The 14,964-nt window shown below is 39.9% G+C and overlaps 1 protein-coding gene across 2 annotated transcripts; it reads right to left on the bottom strand.

Moving 5' to 3' along the window:
- Positions 1 to 5,694: 5,694 nt before the first annotated feature.
- On the bottom strand, positions 5,695 to 13,927 carry LOC110692113 (BTB/POZ domain-containing protein At5g60050-like). 2 transcript variants are annotated; one of them, XR_002505390.1, is made up of 6 exons: positions 13,078 to 13,927; positions 11,196 to 12,197; positions 10,136 to 10,921; positions 8,407 to 8,529; positions 7,572 to 7,675; positions 5,695 to 6,065 (listed from the first exon to the last, which is right to left on the bottom strand). XR_002505390.1 is itself a non-coding variant. In XM_021869100.1 (2 exons), exons 1-2 carry the CDS (start codon positions 13,651 to 13,653, stop codon positions 11,235 to 11,237), a joined length of 1,539 nt encoding a protein of 512 aa, XP_021724792.1. In that variant the 5' UTR covers positions 13,654 to 13,926; the 3' UTR covers positions 10,979 to 11,234. The 2 variants fall into 2 exon arrangements, 1 of the variants encoding a protein (XP_021724792.1); XM_021869100.1 differs by lacking the exons at positions 5,695 to 6,065; positions 7,572 to 7,675; positions 8,407 to 8,529; positions 10,136 to 10,921 and having other exon boundaries at positions 10,979 to 12,197; positions 13,078 to 13,926.
- Positions 13,928 to 14,964: the final 1,037 nt, after the last annotated feature.

Raw genomic sequence — 14,964 nt, 5'->3', positions numbered from 1 at the left:
CCGTTCGAATGACCTATTGCAAACAAGATACACCCGACTATTGCCCTAAGGAAATACAGACGGTGAATTAAATCTTGTTAATCAGCCGGCTTTGCCCAAAAGCACTACATCCGGACCCCGTTTCTATCCTGAAATTCAACCCTAATTAACGTCGAAATCATATCTTAAAAATTGTAACCGACTATTGCCCCAAGGTAATACAATCGGCAAATTTTGTCATACTACAACCGGCTATTGCCCCAAGGCAATACAGCCGGAAAGTAGCGTCATAGGTCAAAATCGGTTATTGCCCTAACGCAGTACAGACGGTAATATCGACCTTGATCAGTAGTCGTCTTTTACCTAAAAGCACCCCATCCGGCCTAATGATCCATGCGGAAGGTCATACCTTGTTGACCCCAGCACCCGCCTTGCTATTGCCCCATGGCAAAATAGGCGGCAAATTGCACTTCAGTGCGCAACCGACCTTTGCATGAATGGAAGCAAGGCCATAACCTTGTCTATACGTCCGGTCCTACGCCGCCTATATGAAGTCGGACAACTCTTTTCTGCAATAACCCGGATGATTATGGACGACTGCCTGCTTAGGGTTGGAGTAAGCAACCAACCGTCCAGGGGCATACATAGACAGTGCATTCGGCGTATCACAAGAGTTCAAAAAATAAATAAATAAATAAATAAATAAAAATTTCAAAAGTTGCAAAAATTGAAAAGAATCGAAAGTGAAAGCAAAACGACCCAATCGGTACATATATATATATATATATATATATATATATAAGAATTGTTCAAATGTTAGCCGGACCCCTGTCCGGTGAAAGTGATACATGAAGTACACGGCACACAGGCCGGAATTGAATGACAAAAGCTTAAGGCTGAGCCGGATCCTTGGAGGCGATCTCCGAGGCGGGAAGGGGGCGATCTCTCCTTGCTCTTCAATTTGGGCCTCATCCCCTCCGCCTGAGCCGATCTCCGCCTGCATGGCCTCGATCTCTTTCTTGGCCCACTCCTCATAAGGCTCCGGAGCCGGCTGGTTCGACTCTTGGGCCTCAATGGCGAGATCGGCGTATTTGTAGGCAAGTTCCCAGACGGCATATTCCGTTTCCGAATGCACTAGGGGCCAAGCCAATTGCATTCGGTTGGCACAATCTTGCTCATTCTCCTCAATGAGCCGGCTCTGTTCTGCTTCCAACGTGGCTTGGAAGTTCTGACTGGCTGAAGCTGCCTCCTTCTTCAGGTGAACGTTTTCGGTCAACAGCTTGGAATTCTCCTTCCTGGTTCGTTCCAGGAGTTGGAGAGAATCCGACGCCTTCTTCACCTCCACCTCAGCATTCTCCTTCTCCGCTTGGAGATTGTGGAGTTTTGTGTTGACTTCAATGAGGGACTTCTGGAGCGTCTTGATGGAGTCCGCCTGTTGCATGATTATGCCTTTAGTTTTCAATTCATGCATAATCATGGAATATTGGGCAACGTTATGAGCATTGGACGCATCCCGTTTAGCCCGTCTTACCTCCTCTTGCTTGCGGTCGTAAGCTTTCTTGAGCCCTTCCACGCGAAACAAAGACTGCAAAAGCCCAAGCGGTGTTAGAAGGGGTCAGACGGCATAATAACTTAAACACTTGGAAGAGCATATACCTCAGCCAGGCCGGCCATGACCTAGTCGGCATTGAAGGCGTTGATCCCTGGGATCACCTCCTTCTCTTCTCTGGGGATCACTTTCAGCATGGCCCGGGCGTACTGCTGTACATCCGGCCGGCGAGGGGAGAGATCTACACCAGAAAAAGATGGTGAGAAGGCAGCATACTTCCCTCCTATTGACTGCCGACTGCCAGAAGAGTCTTCTGGCTGGAGCTGGGAGTGCGACTTGACCCGCATGGGCTTGCCAAGCAAAGAAGGAGTGAAAGGGTCTATTGTACCTTGTGTTATTGGGAGAGGGTCATGACTGCCCTCAGTCGGTACCGAGGCACCGGATGCCCTAGGCGGCGCCTCGGAGACATCCGACTGCCTGGAAGTAAGATAAAATCCTAGGCCTGTGTTTTTGACAGATTTGCCCCCAACCGTCAGCCGGCTAGGGATTGTGTGGGAGGAAGTCTTCCTCGCCTTATTTTGAGTAGCCGGCTCCTCCCCCGGCCAGGGCCTTATTAACTTCGTAAGGGAGCAAGGCACCTTGGTCCCATCCTGAAATAGCGCGCAAAAGGTCAGCCGGCAAGAAGTCAAGCGGGAATTGAAGGAAAAATAAAGGAAAAGCAGTATACCTTATTTTTTGCCGCCTGGGCGGCAAGTTTCTTCTCCACATTTTCTTTGCGGATTTCCTTGGCAGATTTAGCCAGTGTCTTTTCTGCTTACAACATGGCTAAGGCTCGCACTACAAAAATAACCCATCCGGTTAGAAGAGAGTTGAGAAAGCATATCATGTACAAACGGAAAAACAGGATCAAGCACTAGTGCAACCTACGTTTTTCAAACTGAGTGCTAAGTTTACAGGCGGACAAAGACGCCTCATCACGAAGGAATTCGTGCTTTGGTACCCAATTCTTGGGTACGCTTATTAACTCTCCATTAGAGAGGGTGGTTGTGGTTTGTTCAAAAAACCCCACCTCAATTATCCTCTTGTAGTCCTCATCCGGGACTCGAGGCTTTTTGCATTTGTGCCCCAAGAGGTCTGGCTTCCGGATGTATATCCTATACTCCCGGTTTTCCTCCTTGGTGGGAGCAGAAACCAGATAAAACCTATTTTTCCAGTCCGACCACTTGGACGGTTTGTCTAGGGTCATCAGGTATTGAGGGTAGGTGGTCAATGTATACCAGGCTCTCCACCCGCCTGGGCTTCTACTCAGATAGTGCATGTGGGCAAAGGCCTCCCAGCCGGGGTTGATGTTCTGCATCTCGCAGGCGGAGATACAACCTAAGATGGTAACCCATGAATTAGGGGTTAACTGCCAAATACCCAGACCATACCCTCAAAGAATGGCCTTTATGGTGTTGTGCAAAGGGAAGCGGAGACCGGCTAGAAACGCCGCCTCGTAACAACCGAAATACCCGTTTGAATTTGGCTGATCATCTTCCCAGACTATAGTGCCCATCTCAGGCGACATAATTATTCTCCAATCTTCTCCAAGAGGACGTATTTTGACAAAGTCCTCTAAGTTTCTGGCCATGCTGGACCGATCTCTTGCAGAGACGGCGATAAGGAAAGGGTCGCCCTTATTGTTCCATGTGGGCCTCTCCTCCTCCTCGCTATCCGCATCCGGTGTAAGAAGGCTGCTGCTACTGCCGCTTTGCTCTGAACCGGATGAGGAGGCGGTCTCTTCACTGCTCGCGTTCTCTGAAGGGTTTTCCTGTTCAACCATGGAGGGAGAGGCGACATCTTCACCACCTTCCTAACCCAACCCCAGTATTCCATCAATGGAAGTGCTTGGGGTGCCATGCGGAGATCCCCTTGTCATCTCAGCCTGATTAGAGTCAGGCGGCAATTCTTCAGAGGTTTCCCCTCTGTACTATGGATCAACAGATGTTTTCCTAGTTCGAGCCATTGCATCCTGCATAGAGACAGAGACGGTCGGTTTTGGAGATGAACAAGGAGAGTCCCAGTACCCAAAGGCGGCACCCCCGGTCCTAGACTCAGCCGTACCAGGAGACCGGCTGACCTCTAAATCGTGGTGTGTCGTGTGTGTGTTGGGTGAACCCATTATTCTACCAATATATACAGCCGGGAAAATTAAAATAAAAAAATAAAAAAAAATAACCTCCAAAAAAGCAAGGAACAAAGGCGTTACCTTGTAGTTGAAAGACGATGTTGGTGAAAGAAGTTGAGATTGTTGACCAAAGATACCCCAGACGGTATCACTTTGAACAGACTACAAATTGGCAAAAGAAAGCGAGGTTAATTACCAATGTTGCCCAAAGATACCACAGGCAGAAGAAGCCGGCTGTGGTAGACATACTGAACAAGTAGTCTGGAGTTTTTTATGAAATGTTGTCCAAAGACCCCCCGGACGGTATAAACCGGCTGAGGACTATTATAAGCAACTTATGAAGAAAATTGTACGGAACTACCACGGGCGGCTGAAAGCCGGTTGCGCATTCGTTAAAACAATAAATCAAGAGGCTCTTTGCAGATAACCCAGACTTTATAAGACCGGTTGAGGTGTCAGCAAAGCAGCTTAGAAAGGAATTGCTCGCATATACCCCAGACGGTGTGAGACCGGCTAAGGGAACCGCAAAGCAATTCAAAAGAATTTTATTAAAGATCACCCAGACGGCAAAAAACCGGCTGAGGGTCTATTGAATGCAACTCACAATGAGATTGCTTGAAGATACCCCAGACGGTGAAAAATCGGTTGAGGGTCTATTGAATGCAACTCACAATGAGATTGTTTGAAGATACCCCAGATGGTGAAAACCGGCTGAGGGTCTATTGGGTGCAATTCATCATGAGATTGCTTAAAGAAGCTCCAGACGGCATGAGACCGGCTGTAGGTTTATCAAAAATCAAGATTGAAGAAAATGACAAGGTCAGGCGGATACCTTAGTAAGACGAGCAAAGTAATACTCAACCGGTATCCGGATGAATTGAGGTTGGAGGCTGTTTGCACGAAAAAGCAAGTGGGATCAGGAGCTCTCTTTTCTCTCAAATGATTTCTCTCTCAAGTTTGGCAAAGTGAGGAATGAGAGGAGGGGGGTTCCTATTTATAGGAAATCCCAGAAGGCGAACCGTCACCTTCCCCCCTTCAGTTTCAAATTCAAAAAATGGAGGGAAGGAGGCGAACCGTCGCCCTCCCGCATGGTGACAAGTGTCACAGGTGCCACGTGGCAAGCCACGTCACACTTGTGAGGGGAAAATGATTGGGGTAAAAATTACCCCTGCCGCATGGACCAATGAGGGCCTTACACGTGTCACCCTCATACAGGCCCAAGAGGATCCAATCAGAGGATGCCACGTGGCATTGAACCCCCAATGGGGGAGCGGATTCTCATCTGCTATAAATAGAGGAATCATCCTCATTTATTGGCATTCATAAATACATACACAAATCCCGAGCAATATTAATTGCGGAATCTCCCTGAATCAGAGAGAAATACCTACTTTAATTTCCGCACGCTTACTCATCCGAAATCATACTAACTTGATCTTCGGAGGCGGAACTCCACCCCACCAGAGTTTCGTGGTTTTGCAGGTATAGAAATCAGGCGCTCATACCCAGTATTGTAACTCTCCCTAGGGACTAAAAACACCCGAAACAGAGGTGGTACTGTTTTGAAGTGCATAACGGTGGTCGAACGTGGCGGAAGGTGGTGGTCGACGGTGGGGGTTGGTGGTGGGGGTGGTGGTTGACTGTGGTGGCTTAATCAAGGCAAGGGTGGTGTGCTGGGGCAGAAATTAGAGAAGCAGGGCAAAAATTACAGAACAAAGGCTGCTGGTTGCTGGTGCTGCAGACCAACAGAGAAACGATGTCTGAGACAGCGTTTTATGTGTTTATTAATTTTTTTTTTTCTTTTTATTTTTAAAAAACAGAAATTACAAAAAAATTTTAAAAAAAAAAAAAAGTCAACAACTAAAAACGTTGTCCCAGACAGCGTTTTTAAAACGCTGTCCGAGACAGCGTTTTACCCTAGAAGTTTAGTTTGGTAAATACTTTTGCCATACAACCATTTTGGTATTTATTTTGTCAATTGGGCTTAGTTTGGAGAAAAATTCCTTTGGCTTTTAACGAGGATCTTTCATTGCCAAGACACTCAATTTATGTATACTCTTTATGATTGTAACATTACAATTTTATCTCAAATAAATATAACTTAATTGTTCAAAGATACCAACAGCGTTTCATTGGGCGTCAAAGATATAACAATCTCGACAGTGTTTCAACAATCTAAACAGGGTTTCATTAGGCGTCATTTTTGATAAATGTTAACCGTTTGCAAAAATGCATCAGTGACAGTAGTGGCAGCAACAAGGGAAGCGCTATAAATCGTCTAGTGCTTGAGAGCCTCGAACTCCTCAAAATCAACCTGCCTGCAGTCTAGTCCTGCTGAACCATCACACATCTACTTGTCACGTACACTTCCTGGGAGGCAGATTCCACACAGTCAACATCTTCACATAAAATTTTTATGAAGAAAATCTGAAATGAATCATACTTGAAAGCTAAGTTGATTTTCATGATATAAAGAAAAATTAGACATGAATAATCCCAACTTCTAGCCATTTTCTCAAAATAATCCCAAATTTTTAAAATTTTAAAGTAATCCCATTTTTAAAGGCAACCCTCTCAAAATAATCTAAAGTGTTTATTTTGTTGCTTTTGTTAATACTTTTGGAACTATTTTGTATAACAAAAACTAAAGTTCGAAATATAATTGGGAGATAGCTCTATAAGTTAGGATTATTCTAGAATAATCAAAAGTTGGAATTATTTCTAAAAAATGGCTGAAAGTTGGGATTATTATGTCAATGAATCCAAATATAAATGCACAAGGTTAAATTTTGAACCTAACAGAGCAGCAGCAAGAAAAAAATGATCAACACAAAATAAAATTAGAGTGGGATCACAAGCCAACTGCAAAAGAAACATGAAAGAAATTGAATTTACTAAAAACTTTGCATTAAAAAAAATGGTTGGTCTCGTCATTTGTAAACGCAAAACAAGCATAACTTTTTCAATAAGTTCTCAAATCTGATTGAGTTGAGAATATAATATGTTCAGAAAATTTTTACAAAAAAAAAAAAAAGAAAACTTAGACATAAATAGAAGAAATCAATACACCACTGAACATGCTTAATACCTATGATAACTTCAGATGGGTGTTCAAGAAACTAAAAGCATCGGGTCTGAGCATGCTTTAAGAGAGGAGCATCATACTAAGCACATGATCCACAACATCATCCACAACAAACAAGAAAAAATCAGAAAGGAGGTATAGAAGACGAAGTAAAACTATCTTGGTGCTAAGGTGCACATCACTAATTATTCTGAAACAAGCATTGGCATCATACTACATACATGATTCACAACTAACAAATAAGCATGAGTTTAAGTTCCTCATACGTATCAAGGTCCTCACTAGATTAGCATTTTCACAAAAAAAATATAGCTGAAACATTACAACAAAACAATAGTTATCTATTTGTCTGATTAAGAAAAAAATAATGACTTTCCAGCAAGATCATTTTAGTTTTGGCTAATTGGCTAAGTCTCATGAAAGAAACCAACTCTTGCAGTATCATAACTAATAACCCGCATATAATACCCAATGAACATCCCTCATCAACCAATTGAGGCAGATAATCATCAAACAGAATACTGTAGGCTGAATAATCAATACTAATCAAAAATTCACTTTAAGAAAATGGAAGAAGTAGATCTTATAAGATAAGCAAGAAACTAACCTATCTAGCTTTTACACTAATAATAATCATACAATAGTGTCTCACCAGATGCAATAGTATATAAGTGATATGAACAGCGTGTGTCCCATGTATGTTCAAAAGTATTGGTGAAGTAACTATGTTCATAGATGTTGCATGCGTTTATCCTATTCTATGAATAGATTAGGAGACATTTTATTCTTACCATACCATGGCACCAGAGACTAGTACATGCAGATCAGTAGGTCCCTCATTCTCCACGATCATGTCTTCTTTGGAAGGGTAGTACTCAGCTTTCATCTTGGAAACCTTCAACAAATGAGTTAAAATCATCACTAAAGCATTAAGAAAATAAGCAGCACCGTGAGGAGACAAGACCCCCAATCGTTAATTAAACCCCATGCCAAATTAGGTACTCAAATCTGTTCTTGTAGAAGAAAACAAGTCCAGAGAAGATAGCTGCGGAAGTTCAACCAAAAGACATGGTGATGCATGCAGAAACTAAATGTGGTTGTTTAGGCAGAATATTACATAGCTAGTCATATACTCATATAACATCAAGTCAGCGAATGAAAATTGAAAACCATTGAATGACGAGGAACCAGAATTCCCAGGAAAAAAGTGAGAATAACTCAAAATTTCCTTATGATTTTATGAAAGTGATGCTTTGTAAGCTTCCAATTTGTTGGATGATATGCATTGAGAAAATGAGTGGACAGAGATTTTTATGGAGGCTTTATAATGGTATTCAGGACCTAAACGTTCAAATTCTTGATGCTCAAGACAAAACAGAAAGAGATTTATAGTATATGCTTCACTTAAATACAAAGCACACAGTATACCCTTAAAATGTTCCAGTAAACCTTCATTAAATTGTATTGATGTTATGTAAAAAAAGATGTCTGAAATTAGAGACACAGTCGATGGAAAAGCAAGTCATTTGATACACTGCAGAACAGATACATATGATCAAGCAGTGAATAGAAGAAAAAATATGAAATACTTGATTTGACTGCCTTGGGAAGAGATCTATTGCGAACCTTCAGAAGATCTATTGCGTACCTTCAGAATCAGTTCTGTTTTCAAACACTAGTGAGCAACCATTTGATCTCGTAAGCTTACAGGAAGCCTATTCCTCAGTGCAAAAGTGGAAGCAGCTTGTACTGTAAGAAACAGATGTAATGCAAGTAATGTCATACAAAGGATATGTACTGTAATAAAAAGGAAGAGCGTTGCGCATAGTCATGAAATGTCTAGTTTGGCTAGTCCCACAAACCACTAAGTTTGTCATATTTCCTATCATATATGCACTCAATCCATGATTGAAGAGCATATAAAAAAAACATCAAAGACCATCTCCCACGTATTCACAGGAGAGTTAACCACCATAACCACTTGTGAGTTTATTGACATTAATTAATCATATAATCAGGCATAAAAGAATCAAACAATAGGAGTTTCATATAATAAACTGCGTACAATAACCAAGCAAATAAAATCAAGTAAGCATTGAGCATACAATTGGCTAATTCTAGAATCTTAGATTAAAAGGTCTTACATACCTATTAGATACATTAAGCATACAGTGATAAATTATATTCTAAATATGAGACTGGATATATTAATGAAACAACACACCCCACCGAGAAATTAGTAAGTTAAGCTTCAAATTCCACCTCTAATACTAAAAATGCAGCACAAAACAAATTACACTATATACATCAACATTGTAAGTTCTCTATCACACCTCCGCAATCCAAGCTGGAGGAGGAAAGCACAAACCAGGCAAAGAGTCAAACAAAATATTAAGTCCTAAATCAATATTATACTATTAGTCTCAACCATCAAATTTTGCCATGATAAATTTTCCCACCATCAAATTATGTCAACTCAAACAAGAAACTAAGTTAAACCCAAATGTAACTCTAAGGTCGGCAGGCCACGTTTGAAATAAGCCAAATAACCATTTATCATGATCCCAAAAAAAAAAAAAAACAAAAAAAAAAAAAAAAAAAGGTGAAACATTGTTAAATTTGATTATAAAAATAAATTAAATTAAATTAAAAAAATTTGAATAAAAAATTAAAAAAAAAAGAAATTAAAAGTAAGAAGAACATCTAAAGCTTTTGTGTTATATTGCTGGTGTCAACATTACTGACTGCCAGCCTTTAATAAGGAGAAAGGAGGATTAGGGTCATAAAAAGACAAGGTTATACAAAGAATTTGAAATTCTCTAAATTTAGGGCAATATTTAGGGCAGTTTTCATTGTCAGGGAATTGAAGCAAATATAAATCCAATTCTTGAATTTCCTAAGCAAATGAACTGATCTAAATCTGAAATTTGAAATGAATTTCTTATTCCCAAACAGACCTTACTGAGATTGCAATCAGCTCTGTTTTCTCCTATCCTCCCTAATTAATCAATGAATAAAGCTTCCGTACTTATATAGTTCCAATCCTATAAATTTTACCCAGCAAAAACTACAGCAAATATGAGCTAAAACAAACAAAACCCAAACAAAAACAAGAATTGCAACAGTAAATATATAAATCCAATTATCAAGACATATTTCACCAGAATTCACCCAGAAAAAGATGAGATGAAATAAACAAAACCCAGAAAAATTAAACCCTTAAAAACGAAATTTTAAGGAGAGAGACTAAACTAACAGTGACAATAAAACCGAAAATCCAGAAAATTCAAAGAACAAGAACCCTAACTTGTGCAAATATAATTAGGATAATAAATCAAGCAAAACTCAGTATTACCTGCGATTTGGTTGATGTTTCAACTGAATCAGATTCAAGCTTCAAAAACTCTTGTTACAAGCTTTCCTGAATCTGGCTGCTTCTCTTCCTTGTCTTGTTTGCTTTTGGAGTTAATTGACTTAAGTGACTGAAGTTGGAGTTAATTGACTGAAGCTTCAGTTAACCCCGTCAATAGACTGTCATTGCTCCGTTCGTAATGCTTGTTTTCTTTTCGTTTTCTTAATCTTTTTTAATTTTAAAAAAAAAAAAAGTTCATTATTTTTACAAAAGTGCATAGGATATGTTTACATAACATATTTCCTTTATGTAGGAATTTCCCAGAAGTGATTGGTCTATCAAATCTCTTAACCAAAATAAACTGAACAACCCATATAATACTCTCAGACTGAAATTATGGCTTTGCTACCTTGCTGAAGCAAGTTAGATTGTCCAAGCCTTGGCCTTTGCTTGTATGTAGTGATCACTGGTCAATTGCACACCAGAACTATTGTTTAGCATGAACAGAACCTGAGCAGCGTACTGAAGTTTCTGCCTTAATAAATAAATATAGATACTGTAGCAAAAAAATCAATTTTCATTTTCTTGAACTGCCAATGTTCATACTCCATTCCTATGTACCAGGCCTTATTCAGAGATCTCAGTCTGGATTTCTAAGGTCTACAGTCCTGTCTCTCATAACGTCTTTTAAGTGTTGCACACATGTATTGGCAATCAAAACCTTCAAAGATGGGTAGATATTACACTGTTACAGCTGATTAGCCACAAGCCCACAATTAATCCTGCAAACTAAAAATCAAGCACAGCTCTCAGGAGCTGCCTTCTAATTTTCCATGCAACAGCAAGTTTACTCAAGTAATAAATATATAGATAGAAAAGTCATATGATGAAGATATATACAATGTACAACCTTACTGAGCTTCAACAACTCTTGATGAGCTAATTTGATACAACATATCTGTCTCATGTCTTAAGTGCAACACATGACAGTGCAAAAATATTACCACACAATGCAAAGGGTAGTACTTTTTTGAAAAAGCCATCAATGAGCAAGCAAAATTACCTAATATATTCAATCCTGTTCTAGGTGAATTGGGCAAAATTAATCAGCATTATTGCACACGGTAATCTGCATGCGCTGATCTTGATCTGGTGCATACTGCCTGATAAAAGCCCTTCTCCACCAAATCTCGAATGCCTTTTGAATATTGGGACAATCATCTCCTTTGGTAAGAAATCTATCAAACCAATTCATCAATATGCTCTGCTGCTGTGATATAGGCAGAGTAAGAATAGTTTGGCTAAGACCATCTTCAACAACTTTCTTGTCAACAAACCTACTAGCTCTCTTCATCCATCCAAAGTCCTCATATAGAGGTTCTAACCAAGTGGAAAGAAGAGAATAACGTGTCTCCTTAGGCACCAAAATATGCCCCCTTCCAATGGCAATACATAGCTGTGCTGTAACCCTACTAATCTCATGCCTGTACATAGTCGGGATCTTTGAGTGGAGGGTAGCAAGTTCCTTTTGATCTGCCCACAATTTTACAAACTCATCCCCCATCTTCTTGTCGATTAGGATTTCAACAATCCACTGCATATTGTCGGCTTCACGAGCTATCTCAGCCATTATAGCCCCCCGGTCCTGCCTACTTTCATCCATGCATGTAGCTTCAGACAAGCAAAGGATAAGAGCACTGAGACACCTATGGCAAAGACTATAGAGGGTATCTCTGGAAACATCAATTTTGGGACCATAGTTGCTGTAATCTACAGCATCTTCCTTAAGCAACCGAGAAATAAGAGACTTCATTTCTCTACGAGCTTTATCATCCTTTGCCTGAAGGACACCAGTAAGCATTTTCATGAACATGTCATCAGCTTTTGCAAATGTGGATGGCTCAGTTGATAATCTCTGCAGCACATCTTCACTCACTGAGTCGTGAATGTGAAGCTGATTAAGACATGAAATTATTTTCTCCTCTTCGTCTTCAGACCATGGAACAGCCTCCAAATAATCTAAGCATGACAAAATCCCAGCTTCAAATAAAATGGCTGCAGATACCTGAAAAATAGGTCAACATCCCAACTTATTAATTAGGGCATAACAACAATTACAAGTTTAAAAAAGTAGTCATAGTTTCAAAGATGTTTGCTTTTCGATTCCCACAGAAACAAATGTACAAAATGAAGTCCATAGCCACAACTTTGAGAAGAATCACGATTCAGAAATGATCTCGGTACAACCAAACCATTGTAACTGTTCTTTGATTAGTTCTTCTAGTTGTATTTGATAGTTATTGTTTAAGTCTTGGACTGCCCTTGGCCTTTACAGTGTTTGCACCCTCAGGAAAGCCAATGTACATATAAAATTCCCCTTGTTGTAATTAATAGTGCAGCTCTAACTCTTTCTCTCAGAACATATATCAGATTGTCCTTAATTTTAACATAGGAGTCACCCTTTGCCAGATATAAAAACATGACCAAAAAAAAAAAAGTATGGCCTTCCTTCCAAAATTATTTATCATATCAGTGGCAGCAATCCAAATTTGTTTTGCACGGACTCAGATGCAATTAATCCAGATTAAACTAGCAGTATGTAACAAGCTCCAATTTTCGAATATCTTTCATTTTCGCCTTAACTGAATGTATCCAAGATTAAAATCCAAGGTATTAGGGCCATTAGGGAGATAAAGAGCTTTAATGTAGGTACTTATACAGACCAAAGAATAGATTGTACATATTATATGAGTAAATCATAGAATTACAAATACTAGCCTGACCAAGCAAATTGACAGCCACTTAATGTTAATTGCTAGCCATTGTCACATCAACAAACAAATTTCCCCCAATTTAGCATAAAACAACAATCAGATAAACCCAAAAAAAAATTAATAATAATAAAACAAAAATTATTGAAAGGGAAAGATGAGAAGAAGATAGACCTTAAGCAAGCTCAAGATTCTGGAAACATCTTCACCCATCAATTTCTTCTTCAAATCATCAGAATACATCAAAACAAGAGTTTCAACATAAATTTCAACATCATCACAATCACAAATCTCAACTGAATGAGTAATACCTCCATCTCTCAATTTCTCAGCAAAAAACCTACTTTTTTCTGCCAAAACTTTTCTATGAACATCCATTGAAATCTTGAAACCATCTCTTCCACTTACAGTAAGCTTTACATCACCATCTCCAAAACCCCCCAAATTATTACTACTACAGTTATTGCTATCCGCAAAATTAGGGTTTTTCGACAAAACCCTGGCTAATTTCTCGGTCAATTTTCTGCGATGATTGTCGCTTGACTGTTTGGATTCTCGGAGCTGTTCTTCCGACATCATTTCGAAAAGGGTAGGTCGGGAAAATGCAGGGGGGGGAGAGAGAGAGAGGGTTTTAGAAGGGGAAGAAGAAGGGGAATTTCTGGATTTATTATTAATGGAGGAGAGAGAAATTGATGGGTCTGAAATAAAGCCTTGTTTAATCATGGTTGAAACTTCTCTTGAAGACGCCATTAAAGGGAGGAGAGAGAAAGCTCGAAAGTATTGGTGGGTAGTTAATGAGGAGAATCCAAGGAAGAAGAAAAAAAGTTAAAGATCAGAAATTTATGAATAAAGCTTTAGATCTGTGATTCTTTAATTTCTGTGTGTAATAGCATAGCAAATTGGCAATTCACCTGTGACTGACACTGACATTGAAAGTGGACAGAGTACAGACCAGAGTGAGCAGAGAGATGGCCCCTGTTTTTCACAAGTATTTTTTTTCTAAACTTTTGATTTTCAGTGATAAAGTATAAAACTTTTGATTACCAAAGGTAATTACGAATTAATATTGTTAAGCCAATGATAACATTATAGATAATAAAACATCATTAAACAATTAACTAGGATTAATCTTGGTTAAGTACTAATGTATTAGTACCCTTCAAATTATTTAAAAATAAAATAAAATAATCCAAACCCCTCCCACCCACCCAGCCCACCGCCAACCCCACTCCCCTTGCTGGCACTCAGCTCGGCCCGGCTGATGGCATCTCAAACTCCTCCCTCACTGGAGAACCCACACAACCGACACCCTAATCCCAAAACGAGCACCGAAACCACTTAAGCCAATGCAAACAGGAAAGCTAGCAATCATCACTAATAAAACACAAGTACTTGTAGGACTTTAGATACTATAGGCGGAATTGCATAAATCATATTCATAAGCATCTAATAACCAAGATCATTGCATACACCTATTGAACACATAATTGTACCTTTGAAGCGTGATTCCACGTGTGATCAATCGAGCAAGAACAATGAGGAGATCTGGTACCCCAAACGCGATTCCTCTACTTGGTCCACAGGCACTAATTGAACTTCCACTAATGCTAGTTAGTCGTGATTGAACCCTTCAATCAACCTTCTACGGAGAGGAGAAGAACGTATTAACCACGAACCACCACCACCACCATGCGCCACTAGGGGGGCCAGTGTCCGTAGCGTACGGACAGGGGAGGGGAGAGAGATGGGCGTGTGTGAGAGAGAGAGAGTTTGGGTGTTTTGGTTGCTTGCTTCACAATTCACTATATGGGTGAATTATGACTTGTCTCTCAACCTTAGGCATGGCCTCTATTTATATATCACGTATATAATTAGAGTCCATGTGAAGCCCAAACACTTAACCCAATTCTAACTACACTAGCCCTACTCCTTACATAGCTTGTACTGTCATTAACTCATGAGGCCCATTGTTCAATCTAATACCCTTGTGTGTGACCTCATTGGATCCATTATATTGGGTTTTTGGACTATTAGATTAGCCCAAATATCATTTATCATATC

This window comes from Chenopodium quinoa, unplaced genomic scaffold (assembly GCF_001683475.1).
Source record: "Chenopodium quinoa cultivar QQ74 unplaced genomic scaffold, ASM168347v1, whole genome shotgun sequence".
NCBI lineage: Eukaryota > Viridiplantae > Streptophyta > Magnoliopsida > Caryophyllales > Amaranthaceae > Chenopodium > Chenopodium quinoa.
The sequence above is the reverse complement of the archived record's forward strand: the minus strand, read 5'-3'. Positions and strand labels throughout refer to the sequence as shown.

Excerpts from the sequence above, each read along its gene's own strand:
- LOC110692113 (XM_021869100.1), bottom strand. The coding sequence starts at position 13,653 with ATGGCGTCTTCAAGAGAAGTTTCAACCATGATTAAACAAGGCTTTATT. Across the intron at positions 12,198-13,077 it reads GAATCTTGAGCTTGCTTAAG|GTATCTGCAGCCATTTTATT; the intron begins GTCTATCTTCTT and ends CCTATTTTTCAG.